This window comes from Salvelinus alpinus, chromosome 18 (genome assembly GCF_045679555.1).
Source record: "Salvelinus alpinus chromosome 18, SLU_Salpinus.1, whole genome shotgun sequence".
In the NCBI taxonomy this organism is placed as follows: Eukaryota; Metazoa; Chordata; class Actinopteri; order Salmoniformes; family Salmonidae; genus Salvelinus; species Salvelinus alpinus.
The window spans coordinates 11,465,524-11,482,149 of NC_092103.1; the positions used below are offsets into that span (position 1 = coordinate 11,465,524).

At 45.6% G+C, this 16,626-nt stretch overlaps 1 protein-coding gene across 1 annotated transcript in view; it reads left to right on the forward strand.

The window, feature by feature from the left end:
* Positions 1-15,725, forward strand: part of LOC139543752 (rabphilin-3A-like) — a 36,286-nt gene extending 20,561 nt beyond the window's left edge. Inside the window, exons 2-16 of the mRNA XM_071350132.1 lie at positions 4,312-4,458; positions 4,702-4,831; positions 5,392-5,478; positions 6,087-6,342; positions 6,461-6,652; positions 6,835-6,999; positions 7,660-7,739; positions 7,864-7,938; positions 8,754-8,863; positions 9,038-9,164; positions 10,050-10,106; positions 12,682-12,830; positions 13,283-13,364; positions 13,499-13,595; positions 13,782-15,725. Coding sequence (XP_071206233.1) covers positions 4,325-4,458; positions 4,702-4,831; positions 5,392-5,478; positions 6,087-6,342; positions 6,461-6,652; positions 6,835-6,999; positions 7,660-7,739; positions 7,864-7,938; positions 8,754-8,863; positions 9,038-9,164; positions 10,050-10,106; positions 12,682-12,830; positions 13,283-13,364; positions 13,499-13,595; positions 13,782-13,918 — 1,878 coding nt within the window. The 5' untranslated portion in view covers positions 4,312-4,324 and the 3' untranslated portion in view covers positions 13,919-15,725. The remainder of the gene's footprint in view (positions 1-4,311; positions 4,459-4,701; positions 4,832-5,391; positions 5,479-6,086; positions 6,343-6,460; positions 6,653-6,834; positions 7,000-7,659; positions 7,740-7,863; positions 7,939-8,753; positions 8,864-9,037; positions 9,165-10,049; positions 10,107-12,681; positions 12,831-13,282; positions 13,365-13,498; positions 13,596-13,781) is intronic.
* The last annotated feature ends 901 nt before the right edge of the window (positions 15,726-16,626 follow it).

Genomic DNA, 16,626 nt, shown 5'->3' on the forward strand with positions numbered 1-16,626 from the left:
CACAAATACATTCCAATATTCAACTCCTTGTGTTTTCAAAGAAAATATATTGAAGTTCTTACTTCCAAATCTCTTTGAAAGTAATTGAAATACCCTAAATAGTATTTGAACCCAGGTCTAGACAGAACGACAGCCTCACCCATGTAGGCAATGATGAATAGCTGCAGATGTTTATGGATGAAATCCTACATTATGCAAATGAGGACATGGAAAAGGGTTTGACGTCCTATTTCCATGGCATTTGTCTTTGAATTTATTCAATGTAATTAGAGTTCTACAGTATTTCTAGCGTGAAACGTAAAGAAACAAGAGGGAAATGCCTTTTTGCATGACAGAAACACAGGAGGATGACACAGTCTGCCAGACCTAGCTAGCCCCTGGCATGACACACACACACACACACACACACACACAAAAATACATACACACACACACACACACACACACACACACACACACACACACACATACAAATACACACACACATACAGACATGCACAAATACACAAACACATACAAATACACAAACACACAAATACACACACAAATACACACAAATACATACACACACAGCCCAGGGAACAGCAATTGTCCTTAGTCAACCCACACTGTCTCGTGGAGCTAAAATGCCTCCGCTTTCTTTTACTTCACTTCATTTTGCAGTTAGACTGCAGTTCCTTGGGCTGTGTGTGTGTGTGTATTTGTGTGTGAGTGTGTGTGTGCGTGCGTGCGTGCTTTTCCCTGGGACAGTGTCAGTCGATAGATGCACAGTGACAGGTCCTCTCTCTCAGCTCACTGTGTGTGGGTGTTGCTTGTGCCGTGTGTGTCTGTGACAGCAGCTGCAGAGGACAGACAAGCTTGAGGACAGATAGATGCACAAACACACACTGTCATGTTTTGTCATTGATTATCATGTCTTGTCCCTGTGCTTCCCTTCTATTCGTTTCCCTCTGCTGGTCTTATTAGGTTCTTTCCCTCTTTCTATCCCTCTCTCTCCCCCTCCCTCTCTCCCTCTCTCGCTCTCTCTCTCTATCGTTCCGTTCCTGCTCCCAGCTGTTCCTCATTCTCCTAACTACCTCATTTACTCTTTCACACCTGTCCCCTATTTTGCCCTCTGATTAGAGTCCCTATTTCTCCCTCTGTTTTCCGCTTCTGTCCTTGTCGGATCCTTGTTTGATGTTTGCTGTTCTGTGTCCTTGTTCCGCCCTGTCGTGTTTTTGCCTTCTTCAGATGCTGCGTATGAGCAGGTGTCTATGTCAGCTACGGCCTGTGCCTTCCCGAAGCGACCTGCAGTCTGTGGTCGCGTCTCCAGTCGTTCCTCTCTACTGACGAGAGGATTTCAGTTTTCCTGTTTTGGATTTACCTAAGATAATATCCAGGAGTATCGTTTTTTGTTTAAGACTGGAGTAAAGACTCTGTTTCTATTAAGTCGCTTTTGGGTCCTCATTCACCAGCATTACACACACACACACACACACACACACACACACACACACACACACACACACACACACACACACACACACACACACACACACACACACAGACAAACATACACACAGTATATTGTTATAAAACCACCTGGCTCATTAAAATCAGACTCAAACCAGATGTGAACTGAAAACGTACATTATTTTTATTTTTTTGGAAAGAGAAAAAAATCGAACAGAAATGTTATTTCAAATTGACTCTACGTGCAGCTTTCAATCTTCTTCCCGATATGAAAGACGTGTCTACTGTAACTTCCTCCTGGCGTCTGTGTGTGCGCGTTCGCTCGTGTGTGTGTTGGAGTGAGCTAGAGGAGTGCAGAGGTCTTTGTTTTTATGGTGCAGGTTCAGTCCAGTGCTCTTCATGACTGGTCTGTTCTCTCAGGGTGTTAGATGGGATGTATCCTCCTGTGCTATTCCACTCCCCTGCAGGTACTTCCTGATTCAGATGACCTGAAATCATGAGTATGCATAATGCACTAGAGTGTACACAAGTTCCTGTATCACCCAGCCCTGTAAAGCGTAAATTGAACAGAAGTCCTTACAGTGACAAGTTTACTTGTAGTGGTGGGTCAGAGGAGAAGAGTTCCCATCAACCTCTAACATACAAACACACACACACACACACACACACACTGATCTAAATATATATATATATTTTTAACATCATATTTCCTTGCGTGTCATCCTACTGACTAACTCCCTTCAGTCATGTCTCTGGCTTTGATCTTAGTCCCGTTAGCCCTGCACACTGTGTGTGTTTGAGAATTACATCATGTTCAACTGTCGCATGTCCTCCCTCTCAGTGGATGACATTAAGAATCAGATAACTGTTCTGTCCCCACCCCTTTACACTGATCTAGACCATTGATTTACAACACCACTTCAACCAGCCGACTCAATAGTGTGTGTGTGTGTGTGTGTGTGTGTGTGTGTGTGTGTGTGTGTGTGTGTGTGTGTGTGTGTGTGTGTGTGTGTGTGTGTGTGTGTGTGTGTGTGTGTGTGTGTGTGCCACAAAGTTGGTTTATTGAGTATAATAGGCTACACGAGTGATATAGGTGTCATGACCCATACATAGCCACAGGAGGCAGGGATGCCAAGGGTGCTGCAGCACCCCCTGAAAAATCAGAATGAAAAAAAGATATTCACTGGGCCTTTTACTAGTCCTGTATTAGTGGGCAATTCTTTTGTTTTATGTGATATCGTACAATGTGTGTGAGAGATGAGGTCAGTGTCATGCCATTGTAGAACGTTCCTTTTCTCCCCCCCCCACTTCAGCCTCAACCACCGATGTCACACGCAGACACACACACGCGCGCACACACACACACAGTTACAGAAATCAGTCAGGTTGCCAAACTGCCCGCTGTCACGGCAACCCCTGACATTTCCAATCATCAGGGAGAGAACATTATGAAAGGACAGAAAGGGCTGAAGAGAGAGAGGGGGGAGGAGAGAGAGCGAGAGAGAGAAAGAGAAAGATATGTTTCCCATGCCAATAAAAGCCCTTAAATTGAATTGAGAGAGAGCTAACAAAGTGGAAAAGAGGCAGGGCAAACAGCTTGGTGATGCTTTGATATCAGGTATGCTGATGGCTATATTGTAGATATCCTGTATACTTATAAATGAACACACACAGTATCAATCATTCAATCAAATGTATTTATAAAGCCCTTTTAACATCAGCAGTTGTCATGAAGTGTTTATACAAATACCCAGCCTAAAACCCCAAAGTGCAAGCAATGCAGATGTAGAAGTACGGTGGCTAGGGAAAACTCCCTAGAAAGGCAGGAACCTAGGAAGAAACCTAGAGAGGAACCAGGCTCTGAGGGGTGGCCAGTCCTCTTCTGGCTGTGCTGGGTGGAGAGGAACCAGGCTCTGAGGGGTGGCCATTCCTCTTCTGGCTGTGCTGGGTGGAGAGGAACCAGGCTCTGAGGGGTGGCCAGTCCTCTTCTGGCTGTGCTGGGTGGAGAGGAACCAGGCTCTGAGGGCTGGCCAGTCCTCTTCTGGCTGTGCTGGGTGGAGAGGAACCAGGCTCTGAGGGCTGGCCAGTCCTCTTCTGGCTGTGCTGGGTGGAGAGGAACCAGGCTCTGAGGGCTGGCCAGTCCTCTTCTGGCTGTGCTGGGTGGAGAGGAACCAGGCTCTGAGGGCTGGCCAGTCCTCTTCTGGCTGTGCTGGGTGGAGAGGAACCAGGCTCTGAGGGCTGGCCAGTCCTCTTCTGGCTGTGCTGGGTGGAGAGTATAAGAGTAACGTGACCATTAAGGCCAGATCGTTCTTCAAAATGTTCAAACATTCATAGATGACCAGCAGGGTCAAATAATAATCACAGTGGTTGTAGAGGGTGCAACAGGTCAACACCTCAGGAGTAAATGTCAGTTGGCTTTTCAAAGCCGAGCATTCAGAGGTTGAGACAGCAGGTGCGGCAGAGAGAGAGGGGGGGGGGGGGTCGAAACAGCATCCGGTGAACAGGTCAGGGTTCAGTACCAATGTTTCTCCAACTATTACAGAAGCAAAGTACCCACCTAGGGGACCCCTGCTGTATTCTACTTGACAGTGTTCTAATCTAGCCGATGATAATGTTGTGCCTCTGTTCCCTGTTCAGTGAAAACATCTAGAGGCATGTTCAGTCACTAGTAGCAGGGTATTGAGCCCTGAGTACTACTCGGTAGTATTGAACCTAGAGTACACATCACTCCAGAGGCGACAGTTGAGTGTGCCGTGTCCTCTGATTTGTGCATGTTAGGTTGTAAGTGTCTGTTAAGTCAAGTGTGTCTCGTCTGATGTGTGTATATGACGTTGTAAGTGTCCTGTCTCTGTCTGTCAGGTCAGTCAGCAGGATGCACCGGCACAGTGGAGGCCATGGAGGAGGAGGTCCTCAGGAGGTGGAGCTAACAGACGAAGAGAAGGAGATCATCAACAGTGTTCTGGCTCGGGCTGAGACCATGGAGGTCATGGAGCAGGAGAGGATCGGGTGAGACAGAGAGAGAGAGAGAGGGAGGGGGAGAGAGAGCGGGGGGGGGGGGGGCAAAAATGAGAAAGAGACAAAACTGTGTGTGTGCGTTTGATCTCTCCACTCTATGTGGTTGGCGACCTGTCTGGACAAAAGACAGCATGGCCAGATGGTCAGTCTGGCAGTCTGATGTGTGTTGCGTGTATTTACTGTGTGTGTGTGTGTGTGTGTCTGTAACTGTGTCTGTGTCTGTGTGTTCTGCAGGCGTTTTGCCACTAGGTTGGACAGTATGAAGAAGACAGCATGTGGAGATGGTCAGTCTCGCTGTCTGCTGTGTGGACAGACGTTTGGCCAGCAGGGAGTCAACTCCGTACTCTGTTCCCACTGCAAGAAGGTAACTAGCACACATAATAGAGCTATGTAGAGAGTTTGGACAGTTATCAGAGGTCCAAGTCCTGTAGGTCTCTGTGTTTTCTAATCTTCTTTTGTTCGACTTACTATTTCATGTTGCTTTGAGCAGAGCTGATTCTGTCAGTAGTCTGTTATGTGCTCCTAAATCCTTTCTGTCGCTCTCTTTGTCTAGCTCCCAAACTGTGCCTACATTTGTCCTACACTCTCAGATAAAAAGGGTTCCAAAAGGGTTCTTTAGCTGTCCCCATAGGAGAACCCTTTTCGGTTCCAGGTAGAACCATTTTTGGTTCCAGGTAGAACCCTTTTTTGGTTCCAGGTAGAACTCTTTTGGGTTCCACGTTTAACCCTCTGGGGGAACGGGTTCTACACGGAACCCAATAGGGTTCTACCTGGAAGCAAAAAGGGTTCTTCAAAGGGTTCTCCTATGGGTAGAGCCGAAGAACCCTTTCAGGTTCTAGATGGCACCTTTTTTCCTATGAGTGTATCATAAAAATAACTCTGGTTTAAGTAAGTGTGTGTGTATGTGTGTGTTTCTGCTCACAGCATATGTGCAGTAAGTGTGGGAATCAGAACAACAGCCGGCCGTCATGTCCTGTGTGGGTCTGTAGGATCTGCAGCGAACACAAAGAGGTGAGGGGGAGAGAGAGAGAGAGATGGAGAGAGGAAAGGAGGGGTGGAATGATAGAGAAATTATAGGTTGAAGACAAAATAAAAAGTTGTTTTAATGTATACTCCACGAATACGCCTTCATGTTAATAAATCATGAGAAAAGATTGTGTTTGTTTGTCCCATCACAATCAAAATGTATGAGGGGAGAGAGAAGGGGGGACATAGAGAAGGAGGAAAGGGAAGTGGGGAGAGAAGGGGGGACATAGAGAAGGAGGAAAGGGAAGTGGGGAGAGAAGGGTTCAGCTGTTCAGACTTAATCACACTCACACTTTATTTTTGGGGGTTTGCTTAGTCACCCCGTTTCACAGTATTGTTTAGTGCTGACCCTGTGTTCGGTGAAACCTCTCCCCAGGGAACCTTTAATTAAATGGCCCTACCTGTCAGTCCAATGTGAGAACTCATCTGCTAAGCACACTACCCCCCCCCCTCCTCTCTCTCTCCATCTCAATCTCGCTCTCTCCATCAAATGTTATCTTTCTCTGTCTCTCCCCTCCCCCATCTCTCTCTCTCTACATCTCTTCCTCTCTCTCTCTTTCTCTCTGTCTCTCCATCTCTCTCTCCATATCTAGATGTTGAAGCGTTCTGGAGCGTGGTTCTTTAAGGGCCAACCCCAGCAGGTCCTCCCTGCTCCCCTGCCCATCTCCAGGCCCAGAGGGACGGGTAGAGAGAGCCCCCGTACCCCGAACCCTACCCATCACCAGCCCAGTACCCAGCCATATGCCCGTACCCAGACCCAGCCCATCTACCAGCCAGAAGCTGGGGCCCAGGACTGCACAGAGCAGCAGGAGCAGCAGGGTAACTGCTGCTCCAACACAGAGAACCAAGGTGAGCAGTGGAAACAAGCATTAAGATTTCACGACTCGTTGGACTTGCATGAGAGGTACATGCAAAAGCTTGTTGGGTATTTCAAAATGTCATCTTCCTCTCTCCGATCTTGTCTCAGAGCCCACTGATGAGACTCCGTACTCCAGCTCAGAGCAACAGGACCCAGAGGGGTATAGCTCTGCTCAGACACTAGGGGGCGTTGCTGTGCAGGAAGAGGTGGTGAAGAGCCAGTCTAAGTTAGGCTCCAGACCTCCCACAGCCAGGGGTAGAGAGAACACGCCAGCTCCAGCTGACACAGTCACACCAAAGGGTACGATTGTAGGGTCAGCTCACCCAAATTACAAAATGACATGTTTTTCCTTACCCACCCTAAAAGCAGTCAATGGATATGAAACAACTGCTTTGGTTTTGTTTACCACCAACCGCTCAGATGCATAATCCCTTCTGCTTGGAGATTGAGACTGAGTAAATAGTGGTGTTTCTCTACCTCAGCCCCTGCACCCGAGGAGAGCAGACACCCTCACCAGAGGGAGGATAGAGCCTCAACTCCAGTCGGGGAGGAGAAACCCACTCCTGCCCCCAAACCCACCCTGGCAGCACGCCCAGCCCCCGCTCCTGTCGAGGACGACGACAACGAATATGACTCTGATGAATCCAGTAAGTGTGTGTCCTTATTTAACACATGTTCCTTTTTTATTGATTTCAGTCACTTCAGACATTTGATGACTTCCTCTACCTTGTCACTAAACATGCCCCTCTGACATACTGTGTGCATACAGTAACCATCAGTCTTTATTAGCCCACTGGGAAATTTGGTTCCCAAGCAGGGACAATGTAGACCAACCATATGAAACACATATTCTAATGCACACACACACACACACACACACACACACACACACACACACACACACACACACACACACACACACACACACACACACACACACACACACACACACACACACACACACACACTTCCTCTCTGTTGTTCTGTTATCCCCCCCCTCTCTCTCTCTTTCTCTCTCTCTCTCCCTCTCTCTCTCTCTCTCTCTCTCTCTCTCTCTCTCTCTCTCTCTCTCTCTCTCTCTCTCTCTCTCCCTCTCTCTCTCTCTCTCTCTCTCTCTTTCTCTCTCTCTCTGTCTCTCTGTCTCTTTCTCTCTCTCACTTTCTCTCTCTCTCTTTCTCTCTCTCTCTTTCTCTCTCTCTCTGTCTCTTTCTCTCTCTCTCTCTCTCTCTTTCTCTCTCTCTCTCTCTGTGTGTGTTGGTTGTAGTAATCAATCTGAGCATGATGTTCTTTTGTTCTGTCCGCATCAGCCACCCTGGGGTTACTGGAGTTCACTCTGCATTATGAACAGGAGAGCAACGCGCTGCACTGCAACATAGTCAAAGCCAAGGTATACATACACACTGCTAGCTTCAGTGACATGCTTGAATGGTTCATCTTTAGGTTGATGTTCTCCATCTCTAATCTCTTGCTCTTGCTCTTTCTCTCTCTCTCTCTCTCTCTCTCTCTCTCAGGGCCTAAAGCCGATGGACTCTAATGGACTAGCAGACCCCTACGTCAAGCTGCACCTCTTACCTGGAGCCAGTAAGGTAACTTCCAACACTTCTGGTTGTTGTAGGCCTGTTTCTGCTGCCTGTTGACACAGACTTGTATCACTCACAGAAGTTCCAAAAGAATAAAGACATTTCAAATGTCGTATTATGTCTATATACAGCGTTGTAACGATGTGCAAATAGTTAAAGTACAAAAGGGAAAATAAGTCAACATAAATATGGGTTGTATTTACAATGGTGTTTGTTCTTCACTGGTTGCCCTTTTCTTGTGGCAACAGGTCACAAATCTTGCTGCTGTGATGTCACACTGTGGTATTTCACCCAGTAGATATGGGAGTGTATCAAAATTGGGTTTTGTTTTCGAATTCTTTGTGGATCTGTGTAATCTGAGGGAAATATGTGTCTCTATTGTGCAGCTCAGTTTCCACCTCATTTTGTGGGCAGTGTGCACATAGCTTGTCTTCTCTTGAGAGCCAGGTCTGCCTTTCTCAATAGCAAGGCTATGCTCACTGAGTCTGTACATAGTCAAAGCTTTCCTTAATTTTGGGTCAGTCACAGTGGCCAGATATTCTGCCACTGTGTACTCTCTGTTTAGGGCCAAATAGCATTCTAGTTTGCTCAGTTTTTTTGTTAATTATTTTCAATGTGTCAAGTAATGATCTTTTTGTTTTCTCATTATTTTGGTTGGGACTAATTGTGTTGCTGTCGTGGGGCTCTGTGGGGTCTCTCTGTCTCTCTCTCCCTCTCCACCTGTCTCCCTGTCTTCTGCTCTATTTCTTCCCCTGTCCCCCCCTCTCCCTGTCTTCCCCCCTCTCCCTGTTCCCCCCTCTCCTCTCTCCCCGTCTCCACAGTCTAACAAGCTGCGTACTAAGACACTGAAGGGCACTCTGAACCCAGTGTGGAATGAGACTCTGGTGTACCATGGTATCACTGACGACGACATGCAGCGCAAAACACTACGGTAAATACAGGCAGGCTCGCCCATACCACATAACACTACTGTATACAGTATATGTGTCACCCACTGGGTGGGTTCCCTTTACCCAGGGCTAAAGGGAACCAAGAGAATAAAAACTCTTCGGTGATGATACAAAACGATGTAAAAAGAGAATAGAACTCCTCTTCCTGCTTCCAGGCTGTCAGTGAGTGATATGGACAAGTTTGGACACAATGAGTTCATCGGAGAGACGCGTGTTGCTCTGAAGAAACTCAAAGCCAACCAGAAGAAGAACTACAGCGTCTGTCTAGAGAGGGTGGTCCAGGTAGGAACTACAACAGTGTGTGTCTGGAGAGGGTGGTCCAGGTAGGAACTACAACAGTGTGTGTCTGGAGAGGGTGGTCCAGGTAGGAACTACAACAGTGTGTGTCTGGAGAGGGTGGTCCAGGTAGGAACTACAACAGTGTGTGTCTGGAGAGGGTGGTCCAGGTAGGAACTACAACAGTGTGTGTCTGGAGAGGGTGGTCCAGGTAGGAACTACAACAGTGTGTGTCTGGAGAGGGTGGTCCAGGTAGGAACTACAACAGTGTGTGTCTGGAGAGGGTGGTCCAGGTAGGAACTACAACAGTGTGTGTCTGGAGAGGGTGGTCCAGGTAGGAACTACAACAGTGTGTGTCTGGAGAGGGTGGTCCAGGTAGGAACTACAACAGTGTGTGTCTGGAGAGGGTGGTCCAGGTAGGAACTACAACAGTGTGTGTCTGGAGAGGGTGGTCCAGGTAGGAACTACAACAGTGTGTGTCTAGAGAGGGTGGTCCAGGTAGGAACTACAACAGTGTGTGTCTAGAGAGGGTGGTCCAGGTAGGAACTACAACAGTGTGTGTCTAGAGAGGGTGGTCCAGGTAGGAACTACAACAGTGTGTGTCTAGAGAGGGTGGTCCAGGTAGGAACTACAACAGTGTGTGTCTGGAGAGGGTGGTCCAGGTAGGAACTACAACAGTGTGTGTCTGGAGAGGGTGGTCCAGGTAGGAACTACAACAGTGTGTGTCTGGAGAGGGTGGTCCAGGTAGGAACTACAACAGTGTGTGTCTATGAGGGCACACATCCAGGTCCGGAGACAGTTGTTAACCTTTGCATTGTGGATGCAACTGTTAATAATCATGATATAAGTGATTTCACCCCCACTCTCCCCCTTTGCTCCCCCCTCTCCCAGGTGAAGAAGGCAGGAACAGGAGGCTCAGCCCGGGGCATGGCCCTCTACGAGGAGGAGGTAAGACTCGCCTGAGACAGGATTTACTCAGGATTCACACTTCACGTTCACACCTAAGATTTACGCCTGTAACTCCAGTGAGGGAACAAATTGTAGCTGAATGCTCATATCACGTGTATTATTATAATTTAGTAGGAACTTTTTCTGCACCCATTAGGCTTCCTTGCCTTGCTATCTATTGTTGTCTCCACAAGATAAATACCTTTCAAGGATAGGAGGCTGGTGAGGGGAAGACGGGTCATAATAATGACTGGATTGAAGTGAATGGAATGGTAACAAACACAAGGAAACCATGTGTTTGATGTGTCAATACCATTCCATTCATTCCATTATTATGAACCCGTCCTCCCCAGTTAAGGTGCCACCAGCCGCCTTTATAATATTCATCTCTGTTTCTACTGTGATCTGTGGCCCTGTTCTATATTCCCGAAGGAAATGGCTTTTAGTTTTACGGTCAGAATAACTTGCACCCCCAGTTGGCCACACATTACATAACTCAGATTATATCATGTACAGTGTCAATTAGAAAGTACTCATACCCATTGACTTATTCCACATTTTGTTGTGTTACAGCCTAAATTCAAAATGGATTAAATAAATACATATTCTCACCCATCTTTACACAATGCCCCATAATTACAAAGTCAAAACATGTTTATTGAAAATGAAATGGAGAAATATCTAATTTACATACAGTACGTATTCACACCCCTGAGTCAATACATGTTAGAATCACCTTTGGCAACGATTACAGCTGTGAGTCGTCTCTCAGATCTTTGCACACCTGGATTGTACAATATGCGCACATTGTTATTTTAAAAATTCTTCAAGCTCTGTCAAGTTGGCTGTTAATCATTGCTAGATAGCCTTTTTCAAGTATTGCAATAGATTTTCAGGCCAATTTACGTCCAAACTTTAACTAGGCCACTCAGGAACATTCAATGTCATCTTGGTAAGCAACTCCAGTGTGTATTTGGCCTTGTGTTTTAGGTTATTGTCCTGCTGAAAGATGAATTTGTCTCCCAGTGTCTGGTGGAAAGCAGATTGAACCAGGTTTTCCTCTAGGATTTTGCCTGTGCTTAGTTCTATTCCGTTTATTTTAACCTAAAAAACTCCCTAGTTCAGTGGTCACCAAGCTTTTCTGAGTCAAGATCACTTTCTGAGTCCAAAAGAGAGCTGAGATCTAACGCTCAGATAAATAAAAACATAAGCTAACGCAACATTAACCTATTAGAAACAGTTCGGTAGCGATGAGGTTTGTCCAGTAGGCTATAGGCTAGTAGGCTATACATTACCACTGCATATTAGCTATGCCAATGTTGCTCTTCTCAGACCATTTTGAAATGTCAAAATTTTCGGTATATGGTAATAGATACACTGGTAATAGATAATTTGTTGTATTACTTGTGAGGTACAGCTGAGTGAGCATAATAATTCGTTTATTTTATTTTACTGGATTGATGGTCTCCATCTGATGTTATGGAACATCAGTGAGGCTGCCTCTCACCCAACTCACCATCCCTCCACTCTCCCTCCCTCCGCTGAGAAAAGGGGACGCAGTCTTCCATCTGATGGGAGGGGACATCAGTGAGGTTCCCAATTCACCATCCCTCCACTCTCCCTCCCTCCGCTGAGAAATAATTCAAGACGCACTGAATTATTTCTGCCTCATTCATGTTGTTACTCCTATGACCAGGGAAAGTGAAATATTCCTCAATATTAAAAAGCTGGCCACCTGGCCAAACTGAGCAATCGGAGGAGAATGGCCTTGATCGGGGAGGTGACCAAGAACACGATGGTCACTCTGACAGAGCTCCAGAGTTTCTCTGTGGAGATGGGAGAACCTTCCAGAAGGACAACCATCTCTGCAGCACCCACCACTAAGGCCTTTATGGTAGAGTGGCCAGACGGAAGCCACTCCTCAGTAAAAGGTACATGACAGGCCGCTTGGAGTTTGCCATGCTGTGGGGATGTTTTTCAGCAGCAGGGACTGGGAGATTAGTCAGGATCAAGGGAAAGATGAACAGAGCAAAGTACAGAGAGATCCTTGATGAAAACCGTCTCCAGAGCGCTCAGGACCTCAGACTGGGGCGAAGGTTCACCTTCCAACAGGACAACGACCCTAAGCACACAGCCAAGACAACACAGGAGTGGCTTCGGGACAAGTCTCTGAATGTCCTTGAGTGGCCCAGCCAGAGCCCGGACTTGAACCCGATCGAACATCTCTGGAGAGACCTGAAAATACCTGTGCAGCGACACTCCCCATCCAACCTGACAGAGCTTGAGACGTTCTGCAGAGAAGAATGGGAGAAACTCCCCAAATACTGAGGAACACAAACATTTCTAAACCTGTTTTTGCTTTGTCATTATTGGGTATTGAGTGTAGATTGATGAGGGGAAAAAACAATTTCATCCATTTTAGAATAAAATGCACTGTACAGTACATGCATGGATTATATATACTGTACATGTCATGACAATCTTTGATATGTTAATCTCTATGGGAAAATTCTTATCGTAGTGGATGTAAATCCACTTGCAAATCTTCTTGTCTGTGTGTGTGTGTGTCCTACAGGTAAAGGAGGATGAAGCAGAGGAGAGGGGTCGTATCCTGGTCTCTCTAACCTACAGTACCCAGCAGGGTCGTCTCATAGTGGGAGTGGTGCGATGTGCTCACCTGGCAGCTATGGACTCTAATGGATACTCAGACCCCTTCGTCAAGATGTATGTGTTCTATTAATCTAGCTACACTGTCTGTCTGTCTGTCTGTCTGTCTGTCTGTCTGTCTGTGTCTGTGTCTGTGTCTGTCTGTGTCTGTCTGTGTCTGTCTGTCTGTCTGTCTGTCTGTCTGTCTGTCTGTCTGTCTGTCTGTCTGTCTGTCTGTCTGTCTGTCTGTCTGTCTGTCTGTGTCTGTCTGTCTGTGTCTGTCTGTCTGTGTCTGTCTGTCTGTCTGTCTGTCTGTCTGTCTGTCTGTCTGTCTGTCTGTCTGTCTGTCTGTCTGTCTGACTGTCTGACTATATATAACTACCTTGATTGCTGATGTTCACCTTCCTCTTCTATGACCCTGTACTACAGTCTTAAACATTTGATGGACGGGTGGATGGACGGATGGCTAGATCGATTGGTTGGTTGATTGAGTGGGGATTGATGCTCTCTCCTGTGATTGTGACCTGCAGCTTCCTGAAACCAGACATGGGGAAGAAAGCCAAGAACAAGACTCAGATCAAAAAGAAGACGCTGAACCCAGAGTTCAACGAGGTTAATGTCCCCTCATATATATCTATAACAACACAATATCAGGTTCCAGGCCATTGTTTTACTAATGCAGAGTCTAATGGCAGTCTGTGTCTATGCACTGAGCATGGAGTGTGATGGCTGAAGTTGTGTTGCAGGAGTTCAGCTATGAGATCAAACATGGTGAGCTGGCCAAGAAGAGCCTGGACATCTCCGTCTGGGACTATGACATGGGAACATCCAATGATTTCATTGGTGAGTTGGGACTATGACATGGGGCAAATCCAGCATTTTCCTTGGTCAGTTGAGAAATCCAACGATTTCATTGGGGAGTTCAGTAACGATGGCAGAATGAATGTACTTTTAATGTTTAGCAAACTATATTGTGCACTTTTAAAGCCGACTTCAAAGTAATACTTTCCAAAACCTTCTCCCCTTCAGGAGGGTGTCAGCTGGGTATCACAGCCAAGGGGGAATGTCTGAAGCACTGGTACGAATGTCTGAAGAACAAAGACAAGAAGATAGAGCGCTGGCACGTCCTCCTAGATGACAACACCGTTAAAGACACGGACGACTAAGACACAACCTCTTCTTCCTCTTCTCCTCCTCCTCCTCCCTAGATTCATCCACCCCAGGCTGTTTCTATCTTCCTCTCAAATATATTATTTTGTCTTCCGTAATCTAGGTCTTCATACTTTTAGTAATGTGAACCTGAATTTGCAGCAAATTAGGGGCCTCTGTTTTTACAACTTCTTTCTTCAACGTCTTTCTTCGTGTGCTGACAGAATGCTTATTGTATGCATGTACTCATCAACACAGTGTTTACAGTGAAACAAAAAGAACTGCAACACATTATATAGATTACGTTATGTAGATGACATCGTCTCTGACCCCCACCCCGGATTGTGCTGTACAGAGTTATGGCATGGTCATAATCTGTGTTCTATACTTCTATACTGTGCTCTTATGAAATGGTCATAATCTGTGTTCTATACTTCTATACTGTGCTCTTATGACATGGTCATAATCTGTGTTCTATACTTCTATACTGTGCTCTTATGACATGGTCATAATCTGTGTTCTATACTTCTATACTGTGCTCTAAGGACATGGTCATAATCTGTATTATATACTTCTATACTGTGCTCTTATGACATGGTCCTAATCTGTGTTCTATACTTCTATACCGTAACTGCAGGGTCCTAGTGTTTGCTCTGCCAAAGCATAATCTTCAGTTGTGGTACTGTATGTACAAACAGTTTGTTAAAAGGAGGATATGATGGATGTTACGGAACATATATTGATGTTATTTATGTATGAAGATGTTTACATAGTTAGTATTAGCTGTTTATGTTGATAACATGTCATGTTATTGAAGCATTAGCTCGCCTAAGAACCATGGGATATCATAGAAACCTGGAATGCACTGACTTAGATATTGCTCTCTATTTATTTATTTCTCTCTCTATCTCTCTCTGTCTGTCTGTCTCTCTCTATCTCTGTCTGTCTGTCTCTCTATATATATCTCTCTCTATCTCTGTCTGTCTGTCTGTCTGTCTGTCTGTCTGTCTGTCTGTCTGTCTGTCTGTCTGTCTGTCTGTCTGTCTGTCTGTCTGTCTGTCTGTCTGTCTGTCTGTCTGTCTGTCTCTATCTCTCTGTCTCTCGCTCTCTATCTCTGACCGTCTCTCTATCTCTGTCTGTTTGTCTGTCTCTGTCTCTCTATCGCTGTCTGTTTGTCTGTCTCTGTCTCTCTCTATTGCTGTCTGTCTCTCTATTTCTGTTTGTCTCTCTATTTCTGTCTGTCTGTCTGTCTGTCTGTCTGTCTGTCTGTCTGTCTGTCTGTCTGTCTGTCTGTCTGTCTGTCTGTCTGTCTGTCTGTCTGTCTGTCTGTCTGTCTGTCTGTCTGTCTGTCTGTCTGTCTGTCTGTCTGTCTGTCTGTGTCTGTATGTTTTTCTCTCTGTCTGTTTCTCTTTCTGTCTGTCTCTCTCTGTCTGTTTCTCTTTCTGTCTGTCTCTCTTTCTGTCTGTCTCTCTCTGTCTGTTTCTCTTTCTGTCTGTCTCTCTTTCTGTCTCTCTCTGTCTGTCTCTCTCTGTCTGTCTCTCTCTCTCTCGTAGAACAAAGAAATTACTCCAAGCCTGATGAAGTACTAAATAATTCTGTCGACATGGTCATATTGCACTGCACTGCATTTTACTGTGACAGACAGATAACAAATGCGCACAAAATACATGCTGAGCGTGAGCCCTGTCTTGATCATGTGACGTATACATTGATCTGTAGTAGGTTTGATTGCTAGACATTCTCAAATGTGAAATCATCTTTGATAGCGTATGTTAAACAGTAATGCAATATAAAGTAAAATAAAATATGAAAACTGTAAAGGTCTGTTGTAATGAACTTGAATATGAATTTTATTTTTAAGTACAGTATAAAGTTGCAGATGTTTTGTGGCTATATTACATACACATTATGAACAGTATTTGCCTTCTGCCACTGTTATCATACTCTTGGGAGAGAGCATGCAAATGATTAATGCATAAACATTCTGTGAAATTCCCTCATTGTATAGCAGCATCTGTGACATGGAAGGATGTTTTTGTGAATCAGGTGAGGTTGTGAATCAGGTGAGGTTGTGAATTAGGTGAGTTTGTGAATCAGGTGAGGTTGTGAATCAGGTGATGTTACGACTCAGGTGAGGTTATGACTCAGGTGAAGTTATGAATCAGGTGAGGTTGTGAATCAGGTGAAGTTGTGACTCAGGTGAGGTTGTGAATCAGGTGAAGTTGTGAATCTGGTGAAGTTATGAATCAGGTGAGGTTGTGAATCAGGTGAGGTTATGACTCAGGTGAAGTTATGAATCAGGTGAGATTGTGAATCAGGTGAGGTTATGACTCAGGTGAGGTTATGACTCAGGTGAAGTTATGAATCAGGTGAGGTTGTGAATCAGGTGAAGTTGTGAATCTGGTGAAGTTATGAATCTGGTGAAGTTATGAATCTGGTGAAGTTATGAATCAGGTGAGGTTGTGAATCAGGTGAGGTTATGACTCAGGTGAAGTTATGAATCAGGTGAGGTTGTGAATCAGGTGAGGTTATGACTCAGGTGAGGTTTGAGAACTAGTGGTCTGAGTAGACAAGCAGTGGGAGACAGGTGGACTTTGGCTCTCTTGATAGACATAGTATTAGGGGTGGCAGGTAGCCTAGTAGTTAGAGCATTGGGCCAGTAACCAAAAGGTTGCTGGATTGAATCCCCAAGCTGACAAGGTAAAAATCTGTTTTTCTTCCCCTG